The 25,926-nt window shown below is 40.1% G+C and overlaps 4 protein-coding genes and 1 non-coding gene across 5 annotated transcripts; all 5 read right to left on the bottom strand.

Moving 5' to 3' along the window:
• Positions 1–2,093: 2,093 nt before the first annotated feature.
• On the bottom strand, positions 2,094–4,623 carry LOC101310673. The gene is made up of 4 exons (XM_004293216.1): positions 3,903–4,623; positions 3,647–3,751; positions 3,334–3,440; positions 2,094–2,865 (listed from the first exon to the last, which is right to left on the bottom strand). Exons 2-4 carry the CDS (start codon positions 3,674–3,676, stop codon positions 2,481–2,483), a joined length of 522 nt encoding a protein of 173 aa, XP_004293264.1. The 5' UTR covers positions 3,677–3,751; positions 3,903–4,623; the 3' UTR covers positions 2,094–2,480.
• A 3,654-nt stretch (positions 4,624–8,277) lies between these two features.
• Positions 8,278–10,268, bottom strand: LOC101291805 (putative FBD-associated F-box protein At5g22720-like). Its single transcript, XM_004295203.1, has 4 exons — positions 9,333–10,268; positions 8,760–8,974; positions 8,543–8,612; positions 8,278–8,325 (listed from the first exon to the last, which is right to left on the bottom strand). The coding sequence occupies exons 1-4, from the start codon at positions 10,266–10,268 to the stop codon at positions 8,278–8,280; spliced, it is 1,269 nt and encodes a 422-aa protein (XP_004295251.1).
• Positions 10,269–12,964: 2,696 nt separating this feature from the next.
• On the bottom strand, positions 12,965–15,106 carry LOC101310382. Its single transcript, XR_184173.1, has 7 exons — positions 15,061–15,106; positions 14,464–14,576; positions 14,295–14,377; positions 14,039–14,184; positions 13,712–13,829; positions 13,194–13,244; positions 12,965–13,087 (listed from the first exon to the last, which is right to left on the bottom strand). It is a non-coding gene; the product is annotated as an uncharacterized LOC101310382 (transcript).
• LOC101291509 (F-box protein SKIP24-like) lies at positions 14,167–22,684 on the bottom strand. The gene is made up of 6 exons (XM_004295202.1): positions 22,441–22,684; positions 17,548–18,304; positions 17,177–17,292; positions 14,517–14,576; positions 14,330–14,410; positions 14,167–14,184 (listed from the first exon to the last, which is right to left on the bottom strand). The coding sequence occupies exons 1-6, from the start codon at positions 22,477–22,479 to the stop codon at positions 14,167–14,169; spliced, it is 1,071 nt and encodes a 356-aa protein (XP_004295250.1). The 5' UTR covers positions 22,480–22,684.
• LOC101310093 (probable dolichyl-diphosphooligosaccharide--protein glycosyltransferase subunit 3B-like) lies at positions 19,268–20,598 on the bottom strand. Its single transcript, XM_004293215.1, has one exon. The coding sequence runs from the start codon at positions 20,519–20,521 to the stop codon at positions 19,478–19,480; it is 1,044 nt and encodes a 347-aa protein (XP_004293263.1). The 5' UTR covers positions 20,522–20,598; the 3' UTR covers positions 19,268–19,477.
• Positions 22,685–25,926: the final 3,242 nt, after the last annotated feature.

The raw sequence follows: 25,926 nt of genomic DNA, 5'->3' as shown, positions 1-25,926 counted from the left end.
TCAATATAATACGGCGACTCGTTGGGCTTAGCAACCGGGTCGGCATGGGAGGAGACCCGGACTCGGCTGATGGATCCTTAGTCGGACAAGCTGGAACGAGATGAGGATCGGTGGAGCACGGCGAGGTTGGAGGAGGAGAGGGAGGGAGAAGGCGGTTCCTGGTCGGGTCGGGAGGGATGGTGGCGTTTGAGATAGAGCTGGAGGAAGTAGAAGAGAGCGCAGGGGATTAGAGAGCCGAGAAGGAAGCCTCCTCGGCCTTGGAGCGGGACGATGAGTCTCATCCCGGTGGTGGCCGTGGCGGGCTTTTCATCAGAGGAGGAGGTTTCGGGTTTCCAGGTTCGGGTCGTGGCGTCGCCGTAGGGGAGAGAGAGAGAGAGAGAGAGAGAGAGAGAGAGAGAGAGAGAGAGAGAGAGAGAGAGAGAGAGAGAGAGAGAGAGAGAGAGAGAGAGAGAGTGAGTGGGAGAAGATATGACAGAAGAGAGAGAGAGATAAGATATATCTGGTTATATTTTTGGTTGAGTCAGTGGCATTTTTGTAGATATTTCAGAAAATAATTGTTTTTTAGGTATTTTGCGTAAAAATTGCTGACAGGGCATGGTACTATATGTTATGGGCCTGGGTTTATGTCCTTATTTGTTCAAATCAGTTGAAATATAGTTTTTTTGTTTTATGCAACTGTTTATGGTAGTGGGATGTCATTTTCTCATAATAATATCACAAAAAGACTAGTAAAACTAGTGAGACACCAAAAATGGCCTCATAACGTAACATTTTTTTTCAAAGAGGTACGTCTACCCATTAAGATAATAAACGTTACATTAAAATAGCTCACAATCTACTACGTCGAAAAGCCAAACAATGCTTCTAGAGGGATGGGCCTATATTTGAAACAAATATAGCAATGAAATTACCTTGTTAAGACAGTCGAAAAGCCCAAGCCCAATGCTAAGACAAACCCAGAGCTCGCTATAAGAAACAAACAACACTTTTTCATTTCCCGCCTAGCCTCTAGAACAGACCAAGAAACCAGAGATCAAGAAAACCAGAGATCAAGAAAAGATGGAGGTTCTGCAACATCACTACCTTGTTAGCACAATTCAACAACACCCAGCCACTCTCTTCGGCGTCCCCATTGTCAACCACCACCACCCCATCACGGTGGACTACGGTCAACCCTGCATCTTCTTTCCAAGAAGCCACCCGCTCCAATGGTTCCCTCATTACGGGCCGATGGTCGCTGTTCATGTCATCAACGTTGCCCCTTCCGCCGCCGGAGATTCATTCATGCTCCCGCCCTTGGCCGCAAGCTTAATGCTTCAGCCCGTGAACCACCCAGCATTCTATGTCGTTCCTCTTTCAAGTCTCTGGGTGACGATTCCGGCATTCTTTGATTACCGGCCGCAGGTTCTTGGACCGTCGCCGCCGGTTCGGGTTCTTGGACCGCCGCCTCCGGTTTCTGGAACGCCTCCTCCGGTTTCTGGATCGCCTCCGCCGTTTTCTGGATCTCCGCTTCCGTTTTCTGGATCTCCTCCTCCGGTCTCTGCACCGCTGCCTCCGGTCTCTGCACCGCTGCCTCCGGTTTCTGCACCGCCGCCTCCGGTTTCTGGATCGCCGCCTCCGGTTCTTGGTTCGCCGGCTCCGGTTCTTGGACAGCCGGGTGGGGATGGCTGTGATCCTGATCAGAATCCTCCGATTCCTCATCAGAATGCTCCGGTTCGCCGTCGTAGAGACAGTCCGACCCAGCGTACAGTCTACATAAAATTTGTGGCAGGGGAAGCTCCGATAACCGACGAGGAGCTGGACTCTTTTTTCCGGCAGAGGTTAGTAAATAGTAACTTGCTTTTTTTCTAGTTTTTTACTTTCACATATTCAATTTCTGGTTTAGTTCAAGATTTCTGGTTTACCTTCTTCAATTTTCCCGGCAAAACCAATCAAAGAAAGTGCCTTTGATCGGCGAATGAAATGGGTACTTTCGCTTACATGTGATTCGGCGTTTTCCGATTTAGGAGTGAGATGAAAACGACGACGTTTTGGGAATTGGGGCGGTTCGGTTAGGACAGAATTGATTACTGGGAATGTATCAATGTTCTTGGTAACCAAGTAGAATCATGTTGTTCTTGGTAATTAGATTAACAAGTAGAATCCACAGTTGGTCTCACTTGAAAAAAATATGTATCCTGCTTCTGGTACAGTAAATAAAAAGGTTACATGGTAAATAATTTGTTCATATGGTGAAACATTGCAGAGTAAATCAACAGGAGGAGCGCATTGTTGATATTCGGAGTTCGCCCGAAAATGGAGAGGCATTCGTGACGTTTTCTAGGCCAGCAGCAGTCGAAAGCATGTTCAATGACGATTTTGGCAGAGAAATTAAGTTCCAGATTGATGGAAAGTTCTTTTGGGCTTACCCTCAGTCGTTCTGGAATGAAACAGGAAGCGATCGCCGGGCATTCCTCTGGTTTAAATTGGGAAAAGCGCCTTCAGTAAAAGAGGTCTACGACCATTTGTAAGAATCCATCATTTCTGTTGCTGTATTCCTTAACTGCTGTTCTCAGTACTTGTTGGTCTGTGAAAATCATTCTAAGAAAGCAAACTGTTGTTCTTGGTACAGCGATACCGGCAATCCTGAGACTCAACTCTTGGAGTCCGTAAAGTTCCAAAACAGAGAAATGCCATATCATGGTCATCTTTACTTCTACACATCTGCGGCAGTACAGCAACTGCTCCAAAAGAAACACATCAGGATTGGAGGCAAACAAATCAGAGTAACGAAGTATGTGCACCGACAAAGAAACAAAGCAAAGCAGGATGTACCCCACTGAGATTGACACTTCATTCTGCTGATGATCGATCACGGATGTAGACCTGCCAACAATATTTTTACAAAACTCAGTTTTAGACTTTTCCCTTTCAACTCAGTTTTGAGCTTTTCTTTCAAACTCAGTTTTACCATTCAAACTAGCCACAGCTTTACAGTTGGTTTACAGATAATGTAATGCCAACAGTAGAATGAGAATGAAACCTCAGGTTTCCTTAGTTTCCTGAGATCATGTATAGCAAAGGCACTGTAGAAACTATGCCTCATTCCTTACAGTTTCCAGAGAACATGTAATGCAAAGCACTGTTGATATGAAAACTCATTTTTCCTGAATATTGCTAGAAATGTTTGTATTTCATGTATCACATCCCTGGCAACTATCCAAATAAGTATTACCTGATGTTTGGAATATGAATGTTTGGTCGAATCCCCAGAGAAGGAAAAAGATATAAATAAAGAACAGTGTAAAAAGTAATCCTGAAAGTAACAAGCAATTGCTTGACTAAAAGTCTTACCATCTTCTGATTCTTCCTTTGCAAGTTTCTCTTCTAGCGTAGCTAGTGTCTGTAAGCTTTGACATTATGGCATCCAGTTCATCTACCATGTTCGTCATCTCCACCTCCTGACAAGAAGATGAAACAATTAAAAACCAAACAAGTATTAAGGAAAGCAGTTCATTGTTGACACATGATTCCGAAAAAAACGCATGATAGTTTTTAAGGAAAAATAGAGATGCGGAACATACTTCACTGGACACCATGACTAGTTTGAGTCAGTGGGATGAACACATTGTAGAAGACAATTCCGATAATAAGGCTACTAACTTACCAGTATCCACACACTTCTCTTCAGCAGCATTGAATAAATTCTGAACCATATCTCCACATCAAGCAGATGTTCTTTCTCAACCTTTACGTACCATTTAATGCAATCCTGTAGGTTTTCATGATATGCGGCAAGTTGTAGGCACTCTCCAGCCAACAAATAATGATCAGCAAAAGAAACAATAATTCATAGTTCAAAATAAGTAGAAAGCCTATTTTAGACATATCATTCAACAGTTGGTAAAAACTATAAAGAGAACCTTGTGTACAAACTTCTTCTCCTTCTACTTCTTTTTCAACAACTCCCCGATTTTATTTGCATTCCTGATCGTCCATCCTTGCCAGAACAAATATCACATCGCTCAAGGATGGCAGACTTTTATCAATAGCCTGGTTGTTACAGACATAAAGTGAAATGACAGTCTGACACGTTAAACCAATAACAGTCTGTGTTTGCTTCAAACGGCCTCCAGTTGCACCACCTCTTGATAATCGCTCACTTCCAGGCTCCAGCAAGATAAACCAGGTTCAGGACCCCTAGAACTTTTTTTGTTTAGAATCCTGACAAGAGAATTACATCATCAGATAACCATAACGATGGCAAACAACTAAACAACAGGAAAGCTACGAACTTGATCTTCACTAAGGGTAAACACAAACCTAATTGACACTATATATATATATGGAAAGTGAACATAAGGTCAAACACAAACTTCATCAACACCTTATTCTTGTACGAAAAACGAAAAAAACAACTTAGGCATAATGATGTAGCAGCTCAGTATGTCACCGTAACAACGAATCATACAGTAAATGACGTTCAGTTCAATATTGGGACAGATCACAGATGCATACATTTTCAAACAACAACAAAGTATCAATTATCAAATCAATTTTGTTTGCTCATAGATGGGGCATTGCAATGCGTCCATTCTCAAACAAAGATTTATATGCAGGTAAATCAAAGCAAACATGTTCCACCACAGACACGATTTCGTATGAAAGTAACTGAATTCAAACAAACATAAAATCAGAGTTACGCCTTTAGAAACAAAACAGAGTCCTGGGTATTATACCAGATGAATCGGATAAGCAAACAGTAAAATCTTAGCGAACCCAGCAGTTGATCTCGTCCATGTCTATCCAAATCCCATCAAATCAGATGAGACGGTGAGAGGGTGCTCTTCGTTTTTTTATCAGCGACCCCTCAACCCGCGTAGGCCCACTTGTCCCAGATCCGGCTAAAAGCCCAATTCGTCTATGTTTCGCCCGGCCTACGATTCTTTTTAATTTTTTTAAAAGGTGGGACCCACCATACTTTTTTCAAAAACCTCATTACTTTTTTTTGTTATAAACATAAACGGTTCAAGTTCGATAGAATTATGTTAATCCATTGTTTTAATAGAGTTTGAGTGTCTTAATGATAACCAAATTAGCTGAAAATTTACAGAGATGATCTATACATTAGTATGTGCATACTAACCCTGATACAAAGCTTAACATACACTAGTAACCAAAAGTCTGAACCTGATCGAACCAAACAATCAGATTACAAGAAATAGACCCTCCCATCTACACAACACGCTTTTGCTAAACATCATTAAGGTTCGATTTCTTCAAAGTTACTAGGCAGTACTAGGCTAAGCAGAAGACTAGCTCTAATTTCTAATGCAGATTCAATAGTCACATATCAGTCGTTTCACCATATTGGCTGAAATGCAGTCAAGATCACTATACAACATGTATCATAAGGAAATTGGGAATAAGAAACTAAGAAATATAGGTCACTTCCAAAACATCTTGAGCTGAGAGTTTCTCTCCTCCAACTCGTCTTTCATATAGATTGAAAAATAACTTTCAATGGTTCCCCTTGCATTTATATAAAACTACCTGTAAGTATATAGTAGTCATATTCAAGTCCAAAGAAGGAAAGGATGTCTGCAGAAAAACCAGGAAGTAAAGGTTTCCCGGTCCAGCAAGGAGAAACACGAGTTTAGAAGAAAAGTCAACTAATTTACCTCGACTTCATTGATTTCAGATCATCTAAGGTAATTGCATTTCATGCATATACATATCATGTTTTTGGTATATTGTTTAAAGAAAAGATTAAGTCCTTTTATGGTTTAAATTGACTAAATTATCTTTGAGATAGTTTAGGAAATCTTTTATGACAGGTTTTGAAAAGGATATGCTTAGTTCTTATTTTCTGTCAACAGATTTGTTTTTTGAAAAAGCTTTCCCTCTCAGTTTCAATCAGTAATCAATGAGATCCGATTGAGGGGGAGTTGTGTCACTATATATATGCCTAGAAGTAATCTGTTAAAGTATTGAGTTTTACATTCTTTTGATAAGAGCATTGTGATATTGTCTATTGCTGCTAAACTGTTTTAAAACTCATTCATTCTTGTTCATTGCATCATCTATCATTTGTATGATCTGAGATCAGTGTTGTCGGAAGTGGAATTGAAAGAAGCTGCAAAGGTTCTTCAATTAGAATTCATTATTATCCTAGGAGAGTTCATCAGCTGTAAAATCAAGTTTGTTATTGTAACTTATGAAAGTGATAATGATGTATATCACTACTTGATTCAATTGTAACTTCTTCAAAGTTTTAGTGGATTGATTGAGTGTGGACTGTTATAAGGTCTCGCAGTGATGTTTCCTCTTTAGAGGTTTACACTGTCGATAACAAATCTCTTTGTTCATTGTTTTTACTTCTCCTAGTTCGATAGAAAGTTAAATTCTGCAGACAAGACCAAGTACAAGATTTCATTCTTATACTTTCACTACCCAACCAGCTTCACTAAAGTTCTATGCTACCTTAAACCTTAGACCAAAAATTTATTTCATAGACCATGTGTGAATACCAGTACTTGCTATCATACTTTGAGCTGAATGGGGTTGGTATTCAAGCACATTGAACCAAAAGCTACCATAAGCAAATTACATCCTGACAGTCCAGGTTCATGGTTATAAGCAGTAGAACCATGAACCAAGCAGCCTTCATTAACATACAGTGAGACAGCAGTGCGCAAAGCATACACATTTATACATACAGTGAGACAAGATATCAGAAAGTATATAAATTCTAAAGCAATTCTAAAGAAAGTACATAAATTCCAACCCGCATAGGCTCACTTGTCCAGGATACGCCTAGCCAGCATTGGGCTCCGCCTAACCCTCTAGAAGCCCAATTCGTCTATAGTGCACTTCTTTTCAATACGCCTACTCACAAAGTCACAAGTCACAAAACAAACTCCATTGCATCAATATGAACTGCGCGCATTGGAAGAAAGCTGTGAACAAGTAACTTATCTGCAATATGATAGATGTGCAATATGATTTCCTCGAGGTTACTAGGCAGTACGTACTAGGCTAAGCAGAACACTATCTCAAACTTCACTATCAAGTTGATCCACTGCAGATTCAATAGTCAGATTTCAGTCTTTTCACCATACTATACAACATGCATCATAAGGAATTTGGGTTGAAACTTGAAACTAAGAAACATATATAGGTCACTTCCAAAACTTCTCGAGCTGAGAGTTTCTCTCCAACTGTCTTTCATATGAATTGAATGTATAACTTTCAAGAGTTCCCCTTGCATTTTGATAAACTAATCTGAAGTTTACATCCAAAACCGATTGGCAATGGGTGTAGTGTCTCAAACTCTTATAAACCCGCAGACAATATCTCATATTCCCGATATGGGATTTATATCCCAACACGCCCATGTATGTGTGACGAATTTTCAAGCCATACACGTGGACAACATTTGGGTGACGTGGAGTTCGTGTGGCCATTCGACTTCACACGTGGATGTGGGTAACCCGCTCTGATACCATGATAATGTAGTCTGGAGTTCACATTCAAAACCAATTGACAATGGGCGAAGTGTCTCAAACCCATATAAATCCACATGCAAGGTCTCATATTCCCGATATAAGATTTATATCAACACATTTATATAAAACTGCCCAACCAGCTTCACTAAAGTACTACGCTACCTTAAACCTTATACTAAAGTTAGTCGTTTATGATGAAAAATGAGATTGTTCCTTTGATTCAAAATTTTCCAACAAACTATGATAACACCTCCAATCAAAGTATCATGTGCATTCCAATTGGGAAAGTTCCAGTCATGAGTAAATTTGTAATCTGGTGATGGGGAGTATGACCAGCATTGTACACTTCCAAGTGCCATAAAATGCAAGACCTAATAAATAGATGGTTACTTGATGAGAAGTCTCAGAATGAGACTTATAAATTGTAAAAATACCAGTATAGAATGTAAAACATACCAAGTATTCGAGGATTATAAATAAAGAGTGGCCCATGAGTTATAAGTTTGTAATCGAGTATCCATATTCTTTGAAAGACAAATGATTTGCTGAAGGTGCCATCCAACCCAATGCGTGGCTGCACTCATCAGTCACCTCCTTTGGAGAATTCGGCATCACAACAACGAGGTGCTTGACACCATACAATGGTGAAGAGAAGTTCTTCCTAAAATTTTCAGGAAATATAGAGACCTTGCATCATCTACTCAACACGCTTTTGCTATAGTATCCTTTGCTAAACATATATACTTCATCAGCTAGGTTCGATTTCATCGAAGTTACTAGGCAGTACGTACTAGGCTAAGCAGAAGACTAGCTCCAACTTCACTATCAAGTTGATCCACTGCAGATTCAATAGTCAGATTTCAGTCTTTTCACCATACTATAAGGAATTTGGGTTGAAACTAAGTATAGAATGTAAAACTAACCGAGTATTCGACGGTCATAAATAAAGAGTGGGTTATAAGTTTGAAATCGATCGAGTATCCATATTCTTCGAAAGACAAATGATTTGGTGAAGCTGCCATCCAACCCAATGCGTGGCTGCATTCATCACTCACCTCCTTTGGAGAATTCGGCATCACAACAACGAGGTGCTTGACACCATACAATGGTGAAGAGAAGTTCTTCCTAAAATTTTCAGGAAAGAGGAGAGCATATTCAGCTTGTTTTCTTGTCGTACTTAAAATTGAGCTCAAGCTAGGCTCATTTATCTCATGACTACGAGCCGAACGAGCTGAACGACGAGCCAAACACGAGCTGCTGGAGCCTACTTACAGCCCTACCAAGGAAGTATGAGCAAGGTATTCTTGGTGATTCTCTTCTCCAAGAGACAACTGATTTATTGAAGGTGCCATCCAACCCAATGCGTGGCGGAACTCAGGAATATCGCTCACCTCCTTTTGAGAATTCGGCATCACAACAACGAGGTGCTTGACACCATACAATGGTGAAGAGAAGTTCTTCCTAAAATCTTCAGGAAAGAGGAGAGCCTGTAAAATTCAAAACTAAAAAAGTTAGATAATAATACATGATATAGAAAAGCTTCAATGTAAATATTATTATAAATTTGGGATAGTAAGGAACGTATACCTTATAATTACGAATATAAAGGACGATCCTCTTTGAAAAACCAATATTCTTAAGAAAATCTCTGAGTGTTGTAAAATGTCTGAATGACCTGTTAAACCCCAGAACGTCTCTATCCCTAAGTTCCGAAAAAAAGACTCGTGTAACTTTTAAATTTGGAGCTTTCACAAGAATCTTGGACTTCGAAAACCCTACGAAACTGAAAGTAACTAGATTTGGAGTATTGATTGTGGCCTTCAAACAATCATGGCTTTGACTTACGGTAAGGTGCTTCAAGTGCTCCGCATGGACGTTGATGTGTTTCAAGTTGGAGGTATCACTCAAGGTAATATTATCCAGAAACGAAGAGTTTGATGAAACCGTAAAAGATTCAAGATTCATAGCTTCATCAACCCAAATAGTCCGAGAATCGCAATGCTCAATTTCCAGTGATTTGAGACTCGAACTTATAACATGAAAGTCATCCGAGTTTTCACAATGGCATGAAGTTAATGACAAACCTTGAATGGAAGGACACTCGAAGATCAAATACAAGAGAGCAAGTTTATCAAACTGCACGTTTTTCAAGTACATAGTTTTCAAATTGGGCAAAAGTAGTCTTGTATCTACAGGCATAGAACTGCCAAGATTTTTTATTCTCCTTCTCTGTTTTTTGGTTAATCGAAGATTTTTTATCCTCACATACTCCAACTTCAAAACAGTTAGGGTTTTTGCATTTGCAAGGGTCGTCCTAGATACGCAGTAGTAGAATCCTAACCGGATCTGCCAAGAAAATCCCCAGAATAATCGACTGATTCTAAGACTGATATCTAACTCCTTGACGTTTCTCTCGAATACATAACTCAGGCATTTGTCTATTGAGTCATAATCTCCGGGTACGTACCTCATCATGCGAAGTCTGAATTTATTCAATAAGACTTGTTTTTGCTCCTCTTGGTCACAGAATTCCAGCCACTTTTCCACGACGTTGATGAACTTTCTATGTTCGAGAATCTTGTTAAGATCGATGTGGTCGTTGTCATACTTACCGGGATCATCTCCCTCGTCGAAATCCAATACCGGGGTCGAGCACCAAACTCCATCCCATTGCTTGGAAAGGAAGCTCATGCGAACAGCAGCTTTAGTAGGAAGGATTTGGAGAATGTGGTGGATAACAAGGTCAGGTAAAGGAGGGCGTATTGAACTCACGACGTCCATGGCGTTTGGTGGTTATGATCCTATTTGCCTTTTAAATTATTTATAGAAAGGAAATAGAATCCAACATGAAAAGGAGTTTTTGATGTATCCAATAACCAACTAAATTAGGTTTGCACTTTTTTAGGAGAGTATCTTCAGTACACAACGTGTATCTTCACATACATGGATGATCAGGATTAGAGGAAATAATATAAAAACATAGTGGTCAAACATATGAATTGTTATGAACGGTTAAGATTGCGTCGTGTAAATACACGTCGTGCATATAAAAATTTTCAACTTTTGAGATATAATTATTTTTCATTAATAAGATAACAATATCACAAAAAGACTAGTGAGACACCAAAAATGGCCTCATAACGTAACATTTTTCTTAAAGAGGTACGTGAACCTATTAAGATAGTAAAAGTTATATTGAAATAATTGAATTAAATTCAGTTTACCTCCATGAGGTTTGGGAGTAACTTCATGTTAATCTCTATACTTTCAATTTCATCAGTTTACCCCTCAAACTTTTGAATTTTCCTCAAGCGTGACCAAATGTCCTATATTCTGTCCAAATCGAACGTTAATTGCTGATAATTTTAACCTTAACTGTGAGGCCAGTATCTAGAATTTGGGCAAATCGGATCTTATATGTCCAAATCGGACCTTAACTGCTGATAATTAAAGGTCAATTCAAACAGAATATGAGAATTTGGGCACGGCAGACAGAAATTGAAGAGTTCAAGGGGTAAACTGATGAAAATAAAAGTGTAGGGACTAACATGAAGTTACCCCCAAACCACAAGGGATAAACTGAATTTAATTCAAAATAATTCACTTAATAGAGGATACGACAAACTTGAACCACCGTAAAAAGATCTAATTGGTCTAAAACCAAAATAGCATAATACGAAGACAGCCTAACATGTAATTAGTACATAATTAAACCAAGGTAACCCATAGGCCATTTGTTGACGTTGTGATGCTAGAGAAGGAACCGGAGCAAAACCAAGCACTTTTCCAATTTACTCAATCAATGCCTACAAAAAGCCGAAAAGCCCAAGCCCAATGCCTACAAACCCAGCTCGCTATAAGAAACAAACAAACTCAGCTGAGTCAGCATATTTTCATTTCCCGCCTCTAAAACACCAGAGCAAGAAACCAGAGCAAGAAACCAGAGCAAGAAACCATGGAGGTTCTTCCCCACCAGTATCTTGTTAGGACACTCGAACATCACCCAGCCACTCTCTTCGGCGCCCCCATTCTCAACTACCACCACCCCATCACGGTGGACTACGGTCAACCTTGCATCTTCTTTCCCAAAAACCACCCGCTCCTATGGTTCCCGCATTACGGGCCGACGGTCGCCGTTCATGTCATCAACGTTGCCCCTTCCGCCGCCGGAGATTCATTCACGCTCCCGCCCTTGGCCGCAAGCTTAATGCTTCAGCCCGTGAACCACCCAGCACTCAATGTCGTTCCTCTTTCAAGTCTCTGGGTGACGATTCCGGCATTCTTTGATTACCGGCCGCCGGTTCTGATTCTCGATCATTATGTGCCGCAGGTTCTTGGACCACCGCCTCCGGCTTGGGTTCTTGGACCGCCGCCGCCGGTTCGGGTTCTTGGCCCGCAGCCGGTTCGGGTTTGTGGTGCCCAGCCGGTTCGGCTTCTTGGACCGCCGCCTCCGGTTTATGGACCGCCGCCTCCGGTTTCTGGACCTCCTCCTCCGGTTTCTGGTCCGCCGCCTCGGTCTACTGGACCGCAGCAGGCTCTGGTTGTTGGACCAGGTTGGGTAATTGGACCGCCGGTTCGGGTAATTGGACGGCCGACCCGGCGTACAGTCTACATAAAATTTGTGGCAGGGGTAGCTCCGATCACCGGCGCAGAACTGGACTTATTTTTCCGGGAGAGGTTAGTAAATAGCAACTTGCTTTTTCTTGTTTTTCATGATCAATATAAGGTTTAGTTTAAGATTTCTGGTTTTACCTTCTTCAATTTTCCCGGCAAAACCAATCAAAGAAAGCGTCGAATCGAAATGGGTACTTTCGCTTACATGCGATTCGGCGTTTTCCGATTTAGGAGTGAGATGAAAACGACGATATTTTGGGAATTGGGGGCGGTTCGGTTAGGACAGAATTGATTACTGGGAATGTATCAATGTTCTTGGTAACCAAGTAGAATCATGTTGTTCTTCGTAATTAGATGAACAAGTAGAATCCACAGTTGGTCTCACTTGAATTCATGGTACAGTAAATAAAAATATCAGTTGTTCTTGGTAATTCATGTATCCTGCTTCTAGTACAGTAAATAAAAAGGTCAAGTCACATGGTAAATTATTTGTTCATATGGTGAAACATTGCAGAGTAAATCACCAGGAGCACATTGTTGAGATTCGGAGTTCGCCCGAAGATGGAGAGGCATTCGTGACGTTTTCTAGGCCAGCAGCAGTCGAAAGGATGTTCAATGATGATTTAGGCAGGGAAATTCAGTTCCAGATTGATGGAAAGTTCTTTTGGGCTTACCCTCAGTTGTTCTGGAATGATACAGGAAGCAATCGCCGGGCACTCCTCAGGTTTGAGTTGGGAGAAGCTCCTTCAGTAGAAGAGGTCTACAGCCATTTGTAAGAATCCATCATTTCTGTTGCTGTATTCCTTAACTGCTTTTCTCAGTACTTCTTGGTCTGTGAAAATCATTCTAACAAAGCAAACTTCTGTTCTTGGTACAGCAATACCGGCAATCCTGAGACTCAAAGAGTTGCGTCCGTAAAGTTCGAAAACAGAGAAATGCCATATCATGGTCATCTTTACTTCTACACATCTGCCGCAGTACAGCAACTGCTCCAAGGGAAATCAGACATCACTCTTAAGATTGGAGGCAAAAACATCACAGTAATGAAGTATGTGCCCAAGAGCCAAAGAAGCAAAGCAATGCAGGATGTACCCCACTGAGATTGACACTTCATTCTGCAGATGATCGATCACGGATGTAAACCTGCCAACAATATTTTTACAAAACTCAGTTTTAGACTTTTCCCTTTCAACTCAGTTTTGAGCTTTTCTTTCAAACTCAGTTTTACCATTTAAACTAGCCACAGCTTTACAGTTGGTTTACAGATAATGTAATGCCAACAGTAGAATGAGAATGAAACCTCAGGTCTCCTTAGTTTCCAGAGATCATGTATAGCAAAGGCACTGTAGAAACTATGCCTCATTCCTTACAGTTTCCAGAGAACATGTAATGCAAAGCACTGTTGATATGAAAACTCATTTTTCCTGATTTTGCTAGAAATGTTTGTATTTCATGTATTACATCCCTGGCAACTATCCAAATAAGTATTACCTGATGTTTGGAATATGAATGTTTGGTCGAATCCCCAGAGAAGAAAAAAGATATAAATAAAGAACAATGTAAAAAGTAACCCTGAAAGTAACAAGCAATTGCTTGACTAAAAGTCTTACCATCTTCTGATTCTTCCTATGCAAGTTACTCTTCTAGCGTAGCTAGTGTCTGTAAGCTTTGAAATTATGGCATCCAGTTCATCTACCATGTTCGTCATCTCCACCTCCCAATCTGTTGCTTCTGACAAGAAGATGAAACAATTAAAAACCAAACAAGTATTAAGGAAAGCAGTTCATTGTTGACACATGATTCAGAAAAAAACACATGATAGTTTTTAAGGAAAAATAGAGATGCGGAACATAATTCACTGGAAACCATGACTAGTTTGAGTCAGTGGGATGAACACATTGTAGAAGACAATTCCGATAATAAGGCTACTAACTTACCAGTATCCACACACTTCTCTTCAGCAGCATTGAATAAATTCTGAACCATTTCTCCACCTCAAGCAGATGTTCTTTCTCAACCTTTAGGTACCATTTAATGCAATCCTGTAGGTTTTCATGATATGCGGCTAGTTGTAGGCACTCTCCTGCCAACAAATAATGATCAGCAAAAGAAACAATACTTCAAAGTTCAAAATAAGTAGAAAGCCTATTTTAGACATATCATTCAACAGTTGGTAAAAACTATAAAGAGAACCTTGAGTATAAACTTCTTCTCCTCCTACTTCTTGCCAGAACAAACATCACATCGCTTAAGGATGACAGACTTTTATCAATAGCCTGGTTGTTACAGACATAAAGTGAAATGACAGTCTGACACATTAAACCAATAACAGAAGTACATCAAATTCTCAAGAGGAACAGACCTGCATTTGCTTCAAACGGCCTCCAGTTGCACCACCTCTTGATAATCGCTCACTTCCAGGCTCCAGCAAGATAAACCAGGTTCAGGACCCCTTGAACTTTTTTGTTTAGAAACCTGAAAAGAGAATTACATCATCAGATAACCGTAGGATGGCAAACAACTAAACAACAGGAAAGCTACGAACTTGATCTTCACTAAGGGTAAACACAAACCTTATTGACACTATATATATGGAATGTGAACATAAGGTCAAACACAAACTCCATCAACACCTTATTCTTGTACAAAAAACGAAAAAGCAGCTCAGTATGTCACCGTAAGTCCGTAACAAGGAATATAGTAAATGACATCCAGTTCAATATTGGGACAGATGCATACATTTTCAAACAACAACAAAGTATCAATTATCAAATCAATTTTGTTTGCTCATAGATGGGGCATTGCAATGCATCCATTCTCAAACAAAGATTTATATGCAGGTAAATCAAAGCAAACCATGTTCCACCAGACACGATTTCGTATGAAAGTAACTGAATTCAAACAAACATAAAATCAGAGTTACGCCTTTAGAAACAAAACAGAGTCCTGGGTATTATACCAGATGAATCGGATACGCAAATAGTAAAATCTCAGCGAACCCAGCAGTTGATCTCCTCCGTTTCTAACCCCGACGAGTCAGTCTCTCCAAATCCCATCAAATCAGACGGCGAGAGGGTCTCTTCGTTTTTTATCAGCGACCCCCCAACCCGCGTAGGCCCACTTGTCCCAGATCCGGCTAAAAGCCCAATTCTTCTATGTTTAGCCCAGCCTGCGATTCTTTTTAATTTTTTTAAAGCATATTTTCATTCAAATGCAGGGGACGGGTGAATATGTTCTATCAAGCTTCGGCTTTGTAAATTTAGGGGCCATCTTCTCTCGGCTTGCGAATGAAGCCACTGATTTGAAGATGTTGCCCTCTTTTGCGCTGAGGTTGGAGTTGAATTCTTGGTTTTCCATCTTCTTCGAGCTGAGGAATGAAGCTTTCAGGGAGTGTATGAGATAAGTGCAAAGGAGAGAGGATCTGAGGATGAGAGTTGGTGTTAATCCAAGGAGAAGGGTCAGTTCTTATGGAGTCTAGTTGCATGGTAGTAGCAGCCATTCTAAATAAGTAAACAAACCATTAAGAAAGTAAGGAATATTGATCGCAGCAAATTAAGTCATTCCACAAATTTTATTGTTTGATCACCATGTCGCAGTTTCAATTCCAATCGAAATTTGATAACTCAAGTTTATCATTTAAGCAACTAGTACAATACCTATCGGGTAAATATTTAAGTTTTCTCCACTACATATACATGGTAGATCATATATTTCTTTGAATTGTTACTCGAAGAGTTTGTAGAGCAAAACTAAAAAACTGTATAACAAATTAAAAAAATCTACAACCCGATCCCATATCTTATACAAGTTTATATCATAATATTTAATATTTAAGTTTCCTCCAATATTTCATCCACTTCTATACATGGTAGTATCTATTTAGTTAGTTTTTTTTTTAAAAATTGCTATTCGAAGAGTTTGTAGAGTACAACTAGAAAACTGTATAACAAATCTCATATCTTATATCAAGTTTGTGTGTATTGTTTGGACGTTATATATATATATATCCCAAAAGTTGTCTAGTATGAATGATAATGAATGCAAATTAGCATGAGTAAATGATCATGAATATCATGAATGACAATGAATGCAAAGCATGAGTAAATGATCATGTATATCGGTTAATTTATTTAGTGTGAATGACAATGGATACAAATCAGAATAGCATGACTAGTTCATAACAACTGTACGTGTTCATAACAATTGTACGTGTTGTAGCTTATAACAAGAGTGCGGTTATTGAGATCTTTAAATTTGCTCACTAGACCTCATTTTATTGTGAATTATTAAATAACGTATACATCCTCATACACAATGACTATTAAGGACAATAATGATTAATTATACAAAAGAAAATATTATATTTATTCTCTTTAGACTTTCCAATTCAATAATAATTGATTCCATTCTTTATTATTTTCTTTATATATTTTTGTTTTCTAATTTCTTTTTATTAAAGCATACATATAGTTTATAAGAGCTAAAAAAATAATCAATATCGATCATGTGACATAAAACTTTGTATTATCATACATGTTGAACGTATATACTTGCAAGGTGCATATATACTTGCAAGGTGCATATAAAAAAAAAATTTAAGATATATCTGTTATTGAAAATATATATTTATTGAAATAATTTATTATGAGGTACAAAATAGAGATCAAATTATTCAAAAGAAAAAAAAAATGGAAAAAAAAAAACACTTACAAAAGAGAAAAACAATTAAAAAGATATATAGAATAGTTCATGATAGAACATTTTCTTGCATGAAAAAAATAATCAAAAAATGAAGGTAAGGATGATGGATGTTGAAAAACAAAAAGGAAAAAAACAACAAAGAATGAGAGGTCTATTAAGTGAATAAGAGGTAATTAATTGGTTGAAATATATGTCTATAAATAACTAAGGTTATTTTAGAAATTTGAAATGAGATATAATGAGCAAATGCTTGTATTAAAAAATAAAAATAAGGTGTAGAGAGAATAAGAGGTATAATGAGCAAATTTAGAGGTCCGAATAACCACCTCTTATAACAATGTTATTGTTTTCTGTTCACATCACTTAGTACTCACATTGACTCGAAGTTCTATTGCTGGACCGTATTGTTCAATAACTTGGAACCTAATCGAGTCAACCATGACAATGTAATCTGATGAGGAAGAAGGATGACGACAAGACAAACAGATTCCTGGGTATACCAGATAGCAGATAACCAAATAAACCCATGAATCTGATAAGCAAGTAGTAAAATCTCAGCAAACCCAATAGTGTGTTTTAATTTTTGACCGTCTCAAACACCAGAGGCATACTATAACAAGGATACGTATTCCCGCCGAAGCTTGTTCACTAGTTCAGTCATATGATTCTTATACATCAATAATCAAGATACATATACTTGTTTACCAGTCAAGATTTTTTGCTCACCAAGAAGTGATTTTCTTACCTTGGCCATGAAATCTTTTCAACTTTTTGCTCTTGCCAGTACATTGAGCATCCCCTGGAATCAGTGGCTTCTGATCTCGTAAGGGGTGATATCTCATAGGTTGCAACTCTTGTTCAACCAAACCAAGCCGTCGCTTCTCATCTTTACACGCCTTTTCTAACCCTGAAATCAGCATCTTACAGAGCCTAAGCTCCATTTCAAGGGCATGGTGCCGAGACTCAGCTGGTACAACGCATTGCTCCACTATTTGTTTTTGTCGACCCCTAGTTATCTCTCGCTGCCACACATTATTCAATGCTAGTGAAGAAGCTTGCCTGACCTTGTGAAAATTGGAGAGTTCAACAAGAGTGGCTCGCATTCTGTCGGTCTCTTGGGCCAATCGGGTCTCCATATCCCGGAGCTTTCGGGAATGTTCAATAATCTGGCTCTCCTTCCTCAACACCGCTCTTTGATGGGTCACCTTTCTCTTATCCCGATCTCTCTCAAATCTGAGTTTATAGAGAGATTTAGAGGAGGACGAAGAAGAGGAATGAGGAGGGAAATCGGAGGAGAGGATGCGGGACCAGAGAAGATCCTCATCGGATAGTCGGTGGATGCGCCAGCAGGTGATTGATACACAGCAGAGGTCTTTGTAGCTCAACCCCCCGATTTCTAAGACTCGCCTCCACAGCTTGTCTGGGATAACCAACATCATCATATCCTCACACCCCTCTCCTGCTTCTGGTAAATTGAACGGAGGCCACTTCCATCTTCGCAACTGTTTGTGGTAGTTAACGCAGCCATTCGAAATAAGTAAACAAACCATTAAGGAATATTGATCACAGTAAATTAAGTCCTTTGACAAATATTATAGAGATTCCAGAAGATTTCCTTCTACCAAACCGTAAGCAAAGTTCATTGCATCAATACGAACTGTATGGCAAGATAGTGAACAAGTAGCTTATCTGCAACAAGATACCAACCCTGATACAAAGCCTAACATACACTAGTACCCAAAAGTCTGAACTTGATCGAACCAAACAATCAGATTACAAGAAATAGACCCTTCCATCTACACAACACGCTTTTGCTAAACATAATTAAGGTTCGATTTCTTCAAAGTTACTAGGCAGTACTAGGCTAAGCAGAAGACTAGCTCCAACTTCTAATGCAGATTCAATAGTCACATATCAGTCAATTCACCATATTGGCTGAAATGCAGTCAAGATCACTATACAACATGTATCATAAGGAAATTGGGAAGAAACTAAGAAACATAGGTCACTTCCAAAACATCTCAAGTTGAGAGTTTCTCTCCTCCAACTTGTCTTCAAAATAACTTTCAACGGTTCCCCTTGCATTTATATAAAACTACCCAACCAACTTCACTAAAGTTCTATGCTACCTTAAACCTTAGACCAAAAATTTATTTCATAGACCTTGCTATCATACTTTAAGCTGAATGGGGTTGGTATTCAAGCACATTGAACCAAAAGCTACCATAAGCAAATTACATCCCGACAGTCCAGGTTCAAGGTTATAAGCAGTGGAACCATGAACCAAGCAGCCTTCATTAACACAGTATAACACCATTCAACAAGAGAAGAAACAGCAGTGCGCAAAGCATACACATTTACGCATACAGTGAGACAAGTTATCAGCTTTTAAGCTACTTTGAACCAGAAAGTATATAAATTCTAAAGCAATTCAAAGCCTAAGACAGCATAAAGAGACAGACAGAGCACATAACGTCATAAATGTAAAGCATGTAATCAAACTCAGAAAGTTTACGAACACATAGTTTTGTAAGTATTTAAACATAACGTAAGCCCTGCAGGCTGCCAAAGCAGCATTCAACATATCAAATCTTTATCCCGAATTCATTCTCAAAGTTTTTCTCTAAGCATAAATGTAAGTCACCTTTCATAGAACCCCCGCATCCTCACCAAGCTCAGTTCCAGCTCGTAGGCCAGAAAGCATGGATACCATACCCGGTCTTCCAGTTATCCAAAGACACCACCTTCTTCACAGCCCAAAACGAAACCGCCAGCGCCACAAGCATAACAACCCGCTGCGCATTGACATTCCTCACCTTCACAAGCACTCTAGTAAGAAACGCCAGCAGCAGCCCCACAATGGTGTACAAGAACCCAACAGCAAACCCCTCTGTTCCGAGCTGCATTCCCGAGCCTTGATAGAAGAAAACCAGCTTCGAGGGATCGTTCCGGTCAACCAAAAACATCGGCATTTTCCTGATAATGTTATGCATAGCACCCGAAACACTGAAGAAGTACACGAAAACCGCTCCACTCAACCAAACCCTGGGATCATGAAGCAGAGTCCTCCCTGTGATCGCCTTCTTGACAATGAACGGCGTCCAGATCAGCCACGCCATGACGGCGAGGATGATCTGGTTCCGGGAGAACATCGGCGGCCGGTGGATCGGTCCAACCGTAAGCTTGGTTTTCGACTCGATGAACTCGGACATTGACTCAGCGAGTCTAGCGAAATCGCCCTGCTCCATCTGGAGGGACTCTTTCGGGTTCTGACCCGGCCCGACGAGGCGGATATGGGGCAGGGAGTTGACTCCGAACAAGGCGAAGCTGCTCTGCGAGTCCTGAAACTCGACGTCGCAGAAGAAGAGCTTTGAGTGGGACGGGGAGGCGGGGTCGGCGTTGTTGGAGATGAAGGACTCGGCGACGAGGCCGAACTCGCGGCGGAGGTCGGTGAGGTGGAGCTCCGACTTCTCGTGGAGCTTGGCGGCGTCGAAGAAGATGAGGAGGGAGAAGGGGCGAGAGGTGGAGGTGAGGAAGCGGGAGACGGAGTGGTCGGTGAGGCGGATGACGCCGGATTTGGATCGGGATTGGAGGGACTGGAGCTCCGAGACGAGGTCCGATTCGGCGGAGGCGGTGAGGGAGAGGAGGGCGGAGATGAGGAGGAGGAGGAGGGGTAGTTTGGGAATTGGAGACATTGTTAGGGTTAGGGTTTTCCTCATTTTTTTGCAGAGAGGAAAATTGGGGGTTTTGATTTTGTGAGGAAGATGAAGATGAAGAAGAAGAAGCTCAAATGCAAAGACTTGGGGAGTGTTGACTCTTGACTCTTCTGGTTTAGACGACAAGGCGTTTTAATGCTCATACGACATGTCGTTTAAGAACTTGAAAGGCAAAAGGTTTTGCATTCATCACTAGCATTTGTAGTTTGTGTGTTTAGTAGCGAACTAGCAGCAGGAGGTTTAAGCCACCGATCTTGAACGTTTTTTCATGAACTTTAACAGCTTCTTTACGCGACAAAGACGGTGAACGATAACTGCTCGAGTTGTCGTCCCAGGTAAGGCTTACATGAATCTGTTATATCAGACGAGTGTAAGTGGCTGCAGGAGGTTTAAGCCCCATCTTCAAAATGTGATCATGAACTTTCATGGCATTTCTCAGCTCCTTTACATGAGAAAGCCCGCTGAGCATGAATGAGAAGCTATCATTTGCTCATCAGTTTGTGTGTTCTCATGCAAGATTTCATCTGAGGTTTCATGGCCTTTCTCAGCTCTTTTACATGACAAAAGCAGGCCAATTATGATTGTGGCTGCTCATCCAGGTTTACTTGAATCCACATATCAAGGCTTGAATCCATATATCAAACGTTTGTAAGTGGCTGCAGGAGGCTTAAGTCCCATCTTCAACATTTCATCATGAATTTTCATGGCCTTCCTCAGTTCCTTTACTTGACAAAGCCCGCGAATCATGATCGTAAAGCTTTCACTGCTAACCAAGTTGTGAGTTTTCATGTAATCAAACACTTTCACTGCTTCTTCGACTCTCCTTGCTGCAAACAGCCCAGCAAGAAGTACATTGTAAGTTGTCACATCCAAACTGCCATTCAGTTTTTCAATCTTACTGTGCAATGCCATAGCTGAATTAATCCGTCTTGTAGAGCAGTAATGTCGTACTAATGAGGAACAAGAAGTCAAATCCGGTAGTAGCTCTTTGTCTAGTACTGAATTCAACAGATTTTCGGCTTCTCTCCATCTACGCTTGCCACATAGAAATGATATAAATCCAGACAATTCTAATGCACAAGGACTAAACCCTCTTCTTATAACATCCATTAACAAGTCGAAACCCTCCTCAGATCGCTCTTCCTTGCAAAGAACATTAGCAAATGCATAATAACTACTATCATCCACTACAATTCCCCTCTCACAAACCACCCGATACACCCGAATAGCTTCCACTATTCTCATACCTTTAGTCAATGCCTGCAGGATACATCCATAAGTAGCATTTTGTAATTCAATTTTCTCATCACACGCTTTCTTAAATAACATCTCCGCCGCATAAGTTTTCTCCAAATCACAAAGCTTCTTAATAACTGAATCATACTCCGATACAGGACTCTCCGAAAGCAATTTTTTCTCCACCATAATCCTCATTACCCTTTCAACCACTTCCACTTCCCCAAGTTTACACGCCCCATCAAGAACAGAAATATAAGTACTAAAACCAGATTCCAATTTCCCATCACTCATTTTCTCCAAGTAGCAAAATGCAGCATCAAAATTCCCACTTTGGCTATAACCATCCACAAGAAGACTATAAAACATAGAATTACAAACACCCAAATCTAAAAGTCTAATAATCCTTTCAAATTTCCCATCTTTACAGAGAAACTGAGCAACCAGAGACCATGTAAACTGGTCTGGTAAAACCCCATTTCTGATCATAACCCCATAGAAACACCAAGCCAATCTAGTCTCATTTCCTTGCCTCATTGCATCAAGCAATGCATTGCAAGCTAAAACTGAAGGCACACAACCAATAACACTCATTTCTCTATAAACCTCTATGCCTTCTTTAACCAAACCCTTTCTTGCATAGCAACCAAGCACAAAACTTAAGACATTAGATAGAGAATCTGTACCTGTAACCTGAACCATGGACTGTATAAGCTTGGAAACATGATGGGTCTGGATTAGTGTGTCCATGATGGGTTTGGCGGGTCGGATGAGGCCAGACCCGAGTGAGAGTTGGATGATTTGGCAGTGGGACTTGAGGTCTGGTTCGAAACGTAAATGGGACTTGGCCCAGTTGAAGAAATCCAAAGAGAGTTGTGGGTTTTGCTTGGTTTTGTGGAGGATTTGGAGAAAGAGAGGAGGGTGTAGTTTGGGGAGGTTGAGGTTTTGGAGGAGTGGAACCCAGTTGCGTCTCTGTAAGAGAATCGAGGAGATTTGGGAGGCTAGGTGAGCTTGTTTGATGTGGGTTCTCCAAGTGTGGGAAGTACTGGAAGTTGTGGAGTAAGGTTTGCGAAGAAGAAGAAGAAGCATTTGGTGTTTGAAGTGGCTCTGTTCTGCACTTCTGCTTCTATGTTTTGGAGAGTGCAAACACCTTTAAAAGCAAACACCTTTGGGCTTTGGGCTTTAAAAGCGAACACCTTTGGGTTGTGGTGTTTGAGTTGAGGACAATGTAAGCCCAAACCTAGATTATGAACCCTCTCTTCAACAAAGCTACCAATGCTGCAGAAACATAGCTGAAGAACCGTTTAACAAGAGACTAGATAAGGGAGTGTGACAGCGATGTGTGCTCACTAATGTTCACAAAGTGTTCAAACAGATTGATAGACGTTTATGTGTGTTTTTGCGGTGTTTATTATACGTGTGAAGATAAAGTGTTCGATGAATTGTCTCAAAAAAGTTAAGATAATGTGTAAAAGAGTAAGAAAATAAATGTTTTGCTCGTCTTCTAAAAATTTGAGGACAATAGTTGGGAACTTTGGAATTGTCTCAATTATAAATTTACAATCAGGTTAGTGTAACTAGATATGAAATCATGTTTACTTGATATGTTTTGATATTTTTTGTCAAGGTATGAGACAATATGTATGATGAATTTGTTTCAAAGAAAATGAGACATGAACAATTAGACGAGCAACGTAAGCTAGCATGGTCGACTTTTGATAGTAGAATACACACACCAGCAATTGTCTGAGCTAGGGTTGGGCACGGGCTGAGCCCGACACCTATTTTACAGGGCCCGGGCCCGGACCGGACACACTCCAACCGGGCCCGGTTTTATTGTTTCAAATTCAGGGCCCAAAAAAAGCCTGGTAAAAGCCCGAACCGGCAAGAACCGGGCCTGTCCTGTCGGGCTTGCGGGCCTGATAACCTGATTTTTGAATGATTCTGCATTTCTGCAATGCAATCTATGATTCTGCATAATCTGCATTCTTATACTATGAAATCACTGAAATGTGAAAGATTAAAAGTTCAACACACTGCACAATGCACACAACTGAGTGAACTGACAGCTCAACTACAAATCTGCAATAGCAAAACTCAACCAAACAACAATGAAGTCATGAAGATACAAACTCATAGTGCACAAAATCACAATTATTCACATATCCATATATATACAAACTCACAGTTCACAATTATTAACAAATCACAATTACAGTGAAACACAAGAAAATATTGCAATATCCTTTTCAAGTCCCTGAAAGAAAACATTAGATATCTTCACTTATACTACAGCATTAGAACCATCATATGACCAGTAGTAAACATTTTTTACAATTAATTTTAAATTATTTTTTCATACTTGATTACACGTCAAGCATTTGGATGAATCTATGCAATACTAAATGGCATTTCCTATATGCGGACAACTCCATCCATATTACATTATGTCATTACCTAAAGACATCTGGTACTTCAAAAATGGGTAACTTGACAACCATCAACAGTAGTGATTTCCACTTCTTTCTCAGAGTCTACTTTGAAAGTACTCTTGAAACGTTCTTTCAAGAGGTCTACTTGTGCACGGTAAGGAGATATGATTGCAAAATAATTATGATTGCAAAACCAAAAAGGCAAAAACCAGCTACACAGATTCAAGTCATTCAACACTTAAACAAAACCAGTCAAGGGCAGAGAAACACTTCAACAGTTCAACTAAAGTCAATAAACTTCAATCACCATCACCATCTATCTAAACTGAGAAGTTAAAGGAAAACTTGCCGGAAAAGAGGAAGGAAACCATATCAAGAGAACTCGCCGGAAAACTCGTACTAGGAAGAGGCCGAAGAGCAACGAAACCCCAATTCCAGGAAGAGCCTTACTTTCTGTAAATCATCTTCTCTAGAAGAGTCGATCAAAACAAGAAACAAGAACCCATATTATAATCAAAGCCAATCTCAAATTCAGAATCACAGATATGAACTACGAAGAGAGAGAGAGAGAGAGAGAGACAGGAGTAGACCTTTGGTCGAGCTACTTTCCGGTGTGTGCAAGGGTGCGACTGTGCGAGACTGAGAGAGTGTGCGAGTGCGAGTGTGCGATAGCGAGAGTGCGAGAGGCCGAGAGCAAGACTGAGACTCTGAGAGAGTTTGACCCTTTCAATTTAGTTAGGTCTTTGATCACAAATCCTATGTGGTTGAGCTCATTCTATTATCGTAGATCCTTAGAAACACCCAATAGAAATATGACATGTGTATTAGTCGGGCTTTCGGGCTTTTTTTTGTTTCCAAAAACAAGACCCGGGCCCAGACCGGTTATAAACAGGCCCGGCCCGGACAGCCAATAAACATAATAGGGACCGGTAAAAAGCCCGGCCCGACCCGGTCAGACCGACCGGTCAGGATCGAGCTTTTTCTCTCCAACGGGCTTTATGCCCACCCCTAGTCTGAGCCTTTGAGAATATGCGAAAGATGATGCCAGACCCACATAATCCCAAGTCCATTATTAGCCACAAAAGACTCAACAAGGTACTTTCTACCTTCCAAATTTTGCCAATGAAGCCAAAATATCTAGGCACATATTTGCTTTGCTGATGAACAAATGAACAGCTACTTTTTCCTCACATCACTTATTGCTAGCTACTTTTGATATCACACTCACTCCTTTAATGATAATCTCCTCTATTATTCCATTGGTGGTGGCCTCCCTATAACTTCCTGGCTTAGCATGTGAATGTATCTAAGTCAATGTTTCAAGGTTGGTTTTACTCAAATCTACTTCTATTCATTATTATACTTCTTGCTTGGTTTCCCACATGAGAGTGTTTTTCATTTTCCAAGTACTTTCAAGTATGCTGGAAAAACTTGAAAGACATAGTTTATCATACTCATTGCAGGCTTGTAGCATATCCTTTCTCCTTTATTGGTTATGGTGTTTAAGCATGTTGGTCATGTTTATTACCAAGAAAGCAACCTCTAATTGGGGAAAAACTTTCACCATTTCCACTAACTAATCTTGTTTAATGTGATTTACTGTGTTTTTCTCACAGAAAACAAATGAAAACCGACAGAAAGAGAATTCTCAAAGTAGTGCGGACAAGATACTAAAGGAGAATCTTAGCCTTTTTAGGGTGCTTTCTCTTGTATTATTGACCAAATCAGATTTCATCAGCT

The sequence above is a fragment of the Fragaria vesca genome, linkage group LG3 (genome assembly GCF_000184155.1).
Source record: "Fragaria vesca subsp. vesca linkage group LG3, FraVesHawaii_1.0, whole genome shotgun sequence".
NCBI classification, from domain to species: domain Eukaryota; kingdom Viridiplantae; phylum Streptophyta; class Magnoliopsida; order Rosales; family Rosaceae; genus Fragaria; species Fragaria vesca.
Note: the sequence above shows the minus strand (reverse complement) of the source record. Positions and strands in the feature narration are given on the sequence as shown.